At 41.7% G+C, this 7,884-nt stretch overlaps 1 protein-coding gene across 1 annotated transcript; it reads left to right on the forward strand.

Annotated features, from left to right (window-relative positions):
* Positions 1-1,235, forward strand: LOC129248836 (putative gustatory receptor 22a). Its single transcript, XM_054888449.1, has 2 exons — positions 1-1,017; positions 1,083-1,235. Exons 1-2 carry the CDS (start codon positions 1-3, stop codon positions 1,233-1,235), a joined length of 1,170 nt encoding a protein of 389 aa, XP_054744424.1.
* Positions 1,236-7,884: the final 6,649 nt, after the last annotated feature.

Genomic DNA, 7,884 nt, shown 5'->3' on the forward strand with positions numbered 1-7,884 from the left:
ATGACGTCACGCTACCGAGCCGGTCTTGCGCGTTTTCTTTACAACGCTACAATGTGGTTCGCCATTGCATTTGGAATACTGCCCTTCCGGTATAATACAAAATTGCAACAAATTACACCATCGAAATATTATTTGATCTACAGCGTTTTTATGAACGCACTCATAGTGATTGCTTCCGTATGTGCTTGGCCCTGGAAAGAATTTCTAGATTTGGATCTGCTAAGTAACTACAAACTTATGGAAATACTCACCAGAGTTACAGTAGTGCTAAATATTTATACGCTCACCATTATCTTTTGTATTAAATTTCGCGCATACAAATCCGTGCTGGACATTTTCAATGAGTTTGCCGCCATCGAACGCGTCTACTACGCCAAGTATGCCGCTTTAGCACGAAAATGTACCACTTACGACAATTATATTATATTGAAAGGTCTGGCAACATTTTTACAAAATATCTCCTTCATCTTTATACTATTTGTTACTCCAATTGAGTCAAATGTAAATCCAGTGGTGGTGCTAGCCTTTGCTATAATATTGGGCAATATAATTTTTCTTGTGGTGCTACTCTTTTACAATTGTGTCATAACCACTTACCGTTATATTTGGATACTGCAACGAAGATTGCAAAATATTGCAGATTATGGCGCCAAAAGCAGGCACAGCAGTGTTGTAACGCGGGAAATATATGAAATTGCAGCCGCGTATATGCGTTTGTTGAAGGTCTGTAAAGGATTCGGCCGAGTCTACGGCCACCAGTTGCTGATCAGCATTGGCGCTATTATGTGTGCTAATATACAGACCCTCTACTATTTACGCATACTTTGGAGCGGAAAAGTTACAGAGTTAGCTTTGTTAGATACTTTCTATATCTTTCAGTCGGTTGCAATAAATATTTTTGATTTTTGGCTCAACATTAGTGTTTGCGAATTAGCGTTGGGCGTTGCACGAGACATGGCGCAGTCGCTGAGGAGTTTCACTAACTTTGCGCAATTGGATGTGGAGCTCGAAAGAAGTGTTAGTGCTAGAGAGATGTGATCATTATACTGAATTTAATTATTTAACCTGTTGTATTTTTACAGTTGGAGGTTCTAGCTACCGTATGCCGAAAAAATGTGCCGGAATTCCGCTTGTGCGGTTTGATCGACTTGAATCACTTGAACGGCCTAAAAACTTTGCAGACAATGATTTTGTATTTAATTTACTTAGTGCAGTTTAGCTATAAAGACTTTTGAAATTTGCTGGCTCATATACATATATACATTGATATGCTTGTTTCTTTGAATGTGTCTTATTACAAGTGGGAGCAATATAAATTACATAAGTGAACAATTTTCCAAACTCGAGGAATCTAAGTAATGCAGTAAAAAACATCAAGAAAAAATTTTTGATGATGGGCATATTCAAATCAGTATGTAATTATTATGTATTAATAATAGAAGCTTACATCCTTTGTTCGGCCGATCTCCTCCTCCAATTTGTTATGTGCGTTTTGATGTTTTTCCTCAAATGAAGGCAAGTACAGTTTTATATCTTTCGCAGAAAATAAATGTATTCTATTCATACCAGTTCGGCTTCAGGAAATCCCTCTCAACAGTGGATGCTATCAAATGCGTAGCGGAATTAGCAAAATAAGCTACCACATTGAGAGCAAAAGATGGTGTGGCGGGAAAAAAGAGCAATATGTTGGGGTAACTCTGAATGTTAGAAATACGCCTACCAGTAGTTACTTTACCAACATAATTGGAAGCTATCTTACGGACTATAAACTGAAGAAGAACATTTGTGGAACAATTTGAAGACGCACGCCGTAGAAAGAAGGAAGAGCTCGACCAAACATTCAACAGAAATGTACTCGCCAATTATTTATTTGTTTTTTTAATTTAAACTGAGGTGTACATTGTGTCAGCACACAGTGCGGCCGATTCCCAAAAAGCTGGCCAAAAGTCGAAAAAAAAGTTTCTAGATAGAGTTTTTTTGTCTTTGGGTTGGCTACAGTAATGCCTTGAGTAGTGAAAACCGTTCATAGCAACGTCCTCTACCCTAAGTATCCTCTGTATTTTCAGTCGTAGTCGTAATACAACGCCGTCATATGCTGCTTTGAGACCTATTAAAGGTTACTCAAAAAAGTAATGGTTACTGAATAAAACAAGATTCAGCTGCTACCACTAGCTACCTTGCGACCCCGAAAACATATAAATTTACATGCATCTTGATTATGTTCTTGAATATACGCTATTTCACGTGAGGGGGTGGCCAATAGGAGTGGAAGGGGGTGGATTTTCAAAATTTTAAGATCAAATTCGTAATCAGCGACCCCGACAGCCCCCGAGTAAGAAATTTTGAATCAATTACTTAATTTTTTGAGTTTTGGCCAGCTTTTCGGGAATCGGCCGCACAGTGCAGCAGTCTAATTTATGAATGCCATAGGGACTGTAACTATCAATTCCAAATCTACTATTAATTATCGCCTAAGCGCCTTGCGGACTAACTCCGGCCTCCATACAATTTCTCATGACGCTTCCTTTGTCATTGCAGGACTAGTCCCGGTTGACATTTTCGCAAAAAAAAAAATGAAGGCAGCATATATAAAGTTTACAAAATCGATTCCAAAGGGTCTCTATCCAACTATCTTCCAGGCAGTAATACATGCCAGAGATATGTGTGTGGAAATGTCTCCGTAGAAAAATGAGAGCAACTCACATTTACATACTTTCAGATAGTCAGGCGGCTTTTATCAACTACAATCATCTCAAAAATGGTACATGACTGCCTGAACTTTATTAATATTAAGTTCTACCCAATAAAAAGGAGACTTCAACACACTATTACTGGCTTGGATTCCTGGACACGAAGGACACGAGGGATACGAAATAGCGGACCAACTAGCCAAAAAGGGGGCAAACATGCCCTTAATTGGTCTTGAACCTTTCTGCAGACTTACAAAGGGCAGTGTTACCCCTTTCAATATTGGTAGTAACAGGTCTTCTATATTGCGTTTCCTAGTGAAAAGCACTAAAGTACTTTTTGTAGGATTCACCGAAAGACCATGCAATTCGCACCAATACTCAATCTTATTTAGAGCTACCTGCATTTTATTGCATATAACTTCAAGTGATCGTCCTGAGATTAATACGCACACATTGTCTGCGTAGGCTTGGATGTGTCCAATTTCTTGAATATCATTAAGAAGAGAGTCCACCACGAAGCACCAAAGTAGAAGAGAGAGTACACCGCCTTGGGGGCAACCCTTCATAACCTCAACCCTGACTCCTTCATCGCTTTCTCTATCCATGGTAAGCAGTCTTTTGGATAGCATAGAGTGGATCCATCTGACAATGATTTCTGATAGAAGAGCGCATAGAGTCATCGTCGAAAGCTCCTTCAATGTCCCCAAACACACCAAGAGTGTACGCTATTGTTTCCAGCCCTTTTTCGATTATGCTAACGCACTCATGCAGAGCCGATTCGCAAGATTTCCCACTTTGATAAGCATGTTGTCTGACATTGAGAGGGTTTCGACTTAGAACCCTTGTCCTGATGTGCTTCTCCATCATACGTTCCAAACCCTTAAGCATAAACGATGTCAGGCTTATAGGTCTGAAACTTTTTGGTAAAGCGTAGTCGTCCTTGCCTGGCTTTCGGACAAATACAACTTTCACCAAGCGCCACAATTATGGAACATAAGCGTGCGCAAGACATGCCGTAAAGATTCTTTTCTCCGCCTCGTTTGAGCATGATTTTGTAAATGCTATCGGGTCCTGGGGACTTAAAGTTTTCGAATGACGAGAAGGCGACTCTTATCGTTTCCTCGTTAACTATCCTGGATGCAATAAACCAATCACGTCTGCTGGTAATTATATTGATATGATCAGATTGATCGATAGAGCTTTGACCAACAACATTCCTGGGCCAGGAAAATGTGTTGAAAAGAGAACATCGTACACTTGTGATTTTGAGGGCATTGCATAACCTCGCTAAACTCTTCCGTTCCTCCAGTTCACTGCAGAAGGTTCTATAAGAGTCCAATGTAGATGATGTAATTTTCTTTTTATATTCCTTTCTCAGCTTTCGGTAGGCAGTCCAATTTTCTGCCAACTGAGTTTTAAGAGCTCTGTTCAGAAGTTTCATGGAAGTTTTCCGGAGCTTTGAGAGCTCGCCGTTCCACCAAGGGACTGTCTTGCCCTCTCTTCTCCTACGTTCCGGCACAGCTTGTTATAATACTGCATCAAAGTTCACCCCAATGAGTTTGTGGTTTCTTCAATCGCAGTTATTGTCCGGAGTTTGGGAACATCACGGATTTCCTCTTTAAGTGAGATCCTCAAATCGTGTCCAATCCGCTTTTCGAGGATTACCGCCTGCTGGGGTTGAGATTGTCTCAGTCGCAAGCCTGAACTCTATAAAACGATGGTCCGACAGGGAATCTTTATAGACTACTTTTCAACCAGTGATATGATCGGATATTTTATTGTTAGATAATGTCATATTGGCGGCTGCCGTAGCCAAATGGGTTGGTGCGTGACTACCATTCGGAATTCACAGAGAGAACGTGGGTTCAAATCTCGGTGAAACACCAAAATTAAAGAAAAACATTTTTCCAATAGCGGTCGCCCCTCGGCAGGCAATGGCAAAACTCAGAAGAGTATTTCTGCCATGTAAAAGCTCCTCATAAAAATATCTGCCGTTCGGAGTCGGCTTCATACTGTAGGTCCCTCCATTTGTGGAACAACATCAAAACGTACACCACAAATAGGAGGAGCTCGGCCAAACACCCAAAAAGGGTGTACGCGCTAATTATATATATGTATATAATGTCATATCAATCACTTCCTGCCTTCTGCTGGTCACAAAAGTCGGGCTGGTGCCAACGTTCTGTATAACCAAGCGAGATGGCAGGATGAAGTCCATGAGTTTATGCCCCCTGAACTTACATTTTGTGATACCCCAGAGTGTGTTCTGTGGATTTGCGTCACATCCCACAATAAGACCTAATCGATACTTTATTTTGACTACAACTAAGTCTTGGCAGCAGAATTGTCTTAACAAAGTGCAATCAACCACTTTCGGCATAATAATACACGTACGCGGACGGACCTCTCCCTCTTTATAAAGGATATACCCCCACTTTATATCTCCCAAGCCCTGTATTTCTCCTTTAGGCACCCACGGTTCTTGAATTAATATTACGTGAAGATTTGTGTGCAGTTTCGCCTGACTGCGGCATAAAAGAGCCGTAGCCGATATGCTATGCTGCAAGTTAATTTACGTAAATGAAATATTTGAGCCGCAACTCCGGCTCGAGTGGCAGCTGGCATAGCTACGTTAGACGTAGTCATACGCACTGTTCCTCTTGCCTTCTTCGCGTTCCTCTGCCTTTGCCGCTTCTTCTGCCTATTAGACAGATTTCCTCCTGAAGCTGGCATCTGATCTGTGACCGTTGGTGCGCTGGTACTTTCTGAGCGTGAACTCTGATTAACCATAGCCCCAACACTCGTCGAAGCTGATACCAGGACAGGAACCAATTTGGTTTTCTCAGTCGTGGTGACATGCGGCAGGAGTTACCTGCGTCATAACCATGTCTACGTCCTCCAAACTGTCTCCCGAATCAGACGCTTTCTTTACAGCCGTTAGTGCAGTGGTACTTTTCGGATTTGCATCCAAATTAACCACATAACTTCCGTCCGCAGAGGAAAGCGTCAGAGCACTGAGACGTAAATGAGCCAGCGCAGCCTCCCCAGGATCAGCTAAAGGGTTTGCAGGGGTCGCCTGCATTTTCATTGCTTTCGCTGGTTCCACTGAGTTAAGCTCATTTTCGCACAGTAACAGGCTCTCTATAGAGCTACGTATAGAGCCTGATGAGGATGCACCGTCCAATAGGTGTCCATTCTCAATCAGTAGCTTGCTTCCTCCAGGGCCCTGATTTTCAGCTCTGGTCGCTTTGGTGGTGAATGAGTTTTGGGCCTGCACATCCGATGCCCAAGCCGTTGGAGAACCAGCGGGAGAATTGCCACAAGTGTGGGTATCCCGTGCAGAGTAGCCCTGGTTTGTACTCATTTCCATCTGGGTGGTGGCCCTATTAATACTCTTCAAGGGAGCCACTGTTGAAGAGGAACCCGTTATCGACAGTTCAAGTCTAGATCCGTAGTGTTCTGTTTTAACTCAGTAATCACTCTATTTGCCATCCGACAGCAAGGGATCCTACTGAGTTAAGTAACAGGGTCACCTCGCGCCGGATGCGATTCTTTATCACGCACTAATGGTCTTGGCCTAGAAGAGACTATTGGGTTGGAATAACCCTCTGTATTGCGCTTATCTACGCCCTGTGCCGTCCTCATAGTAGTCATAGTCAGTCCTAAGAACGACTCATACAGTGAAAACAAACACTTAACCCCCGCTTATGGGAGGAAGTTAAAAAAAGATGATAAGATAATATAATGGAAGGGTTGTCCGCTCAAGAGAAAAATATTCGTAAGGATTAGTGATATGTACGCTTGTGGGAGGTGTCTGTGTAAGAGAGCTGTATAAAAGGCTATCCGAACGCGATGTAAAGAAATCCAAAAACTTCAAACTTTTTGTGCAATTAAAAGTATTTGACTTCTACTAATACCCAAGACAATCTCTTTCTCACGGTATATAACATGCTGATCAACCTCAAAAATTAGCATCGAATTAAAATAGCATCGATCTTAGCTGGACCAACAGTAGTTGATGGATGACCTTCACGGAATTCGTAAGAGGTCGACGTCGACGTCAATGTCATCGGTATACGCCAGCAATACCGATTAATAAATTGTGCCGTGTTAGACATCGCGGCATCACGAGGGTCTTTCTCCCCCTAAAAATCCAACACACAAACCTGCGTTCCCTCACAAGACAGCAGTAGTAGATGTCACAAGGTCCAATGTTGTTCTTGCCTTGTCTCGTCCATCGCATCTATTGAATTGCAGTGATGTTAGCCTTTACTCTTACGAGAACTTCAACTAGCTGAGCAGATGCTCTTTTTCCATTAAGGGATGGAACATTCCAGGCGCATGTCCTTAGTTCGTTCGCCGTGGTCGTCATCAGAGTATGCAGTTCTCATCCGAGACTTTACGTACTTTTGCATTGGGGGAGGATTTTTACGTCATACCGGGTTGTTTCGTCTTCTACCTCGCTCCAGAAAGGATGTTTGAAAGCTACACGGAGTAAGCTTAGGTGAAGCAAGGGAGTTGTGAACTGCTTGAACTGAAAGCAGAAGAATCCTCCTGTCAATCTCAAGTGAATGACGATCAACTACGGGAAAGTACTGTATACAAGTATTCAGCTAAACTGGAAATAGTGAAATTTGCAGATTACAGCAAGCAATGATTTCCTTACAAAGCTATTACATGCACACTCACTGATAGTTTGCGTTCGAAAGTCAAACGTTGGCTACTGATTGATTTACTGACCTAAAAAAATAACGAGTTTGGCAATAGCTAAAGCCCATTTCATTGAAATGAGAAATTCCGGGTATTTTGTGATCAGAAGATATTTTTTCAGGTAGACTTTCAGTAGCGCACGACCATTAAAATATTCTCTTCCCCTATTAAACGAAAAATAAAAGTACAAAATTAGTCATCCAAGCACGATTGACGGAATGGATATAAGGAAGTTTCAAGTAACCCAAATACTGCGTTGGGGTTAATTTGAAAATTTGCCAAATTAAGATGGAAAGGTGAGCGACGTAGACAAAAAATAAAATAGAAAACTATATGAAATCAATGGGGAAAAAGTAAATATTTCTCTTGATCGAAACGCTTAAATTGCCAAAGCGGCTGGTGGATTACAATGAAGAAGAAAAATTGTTAAGAAAAGCACATCAAGTGAAAGAAGAAAACAAATTCCGAATAAAAGTGTTAAGAC

This window comes from Anastrepha obliqua, chromosome 5 (genome assembly GCF_027943255.1).
Source record: "Anastrepha obliqua isolate idAnaObli1 chromosome 5, idAnaObli1_1.0, whole genome shotgun sequence".
NCBI lineage: Eukaryota > Metazoa > Arthropoda > Insecta > Diptera > Tephritidae > Anastrepha > Anastrepha obliqua.

Coding starts and splice junctions, on each gene's coding strand:
- LOC129248836 (XM_054888449.1), top strand. CDS start 1: ATGACGTCACGCTACCGAGCCGGTCTTGCGCGTTTTCTTTACAACGCT. Junction 1,018..1,082: donor ATGTGGAGCTCGAAAGAAGT/GTTAGTGCTAGA, acceptor GTATTTTTACAG/TTGGAGGTTCTAGCTACCGT.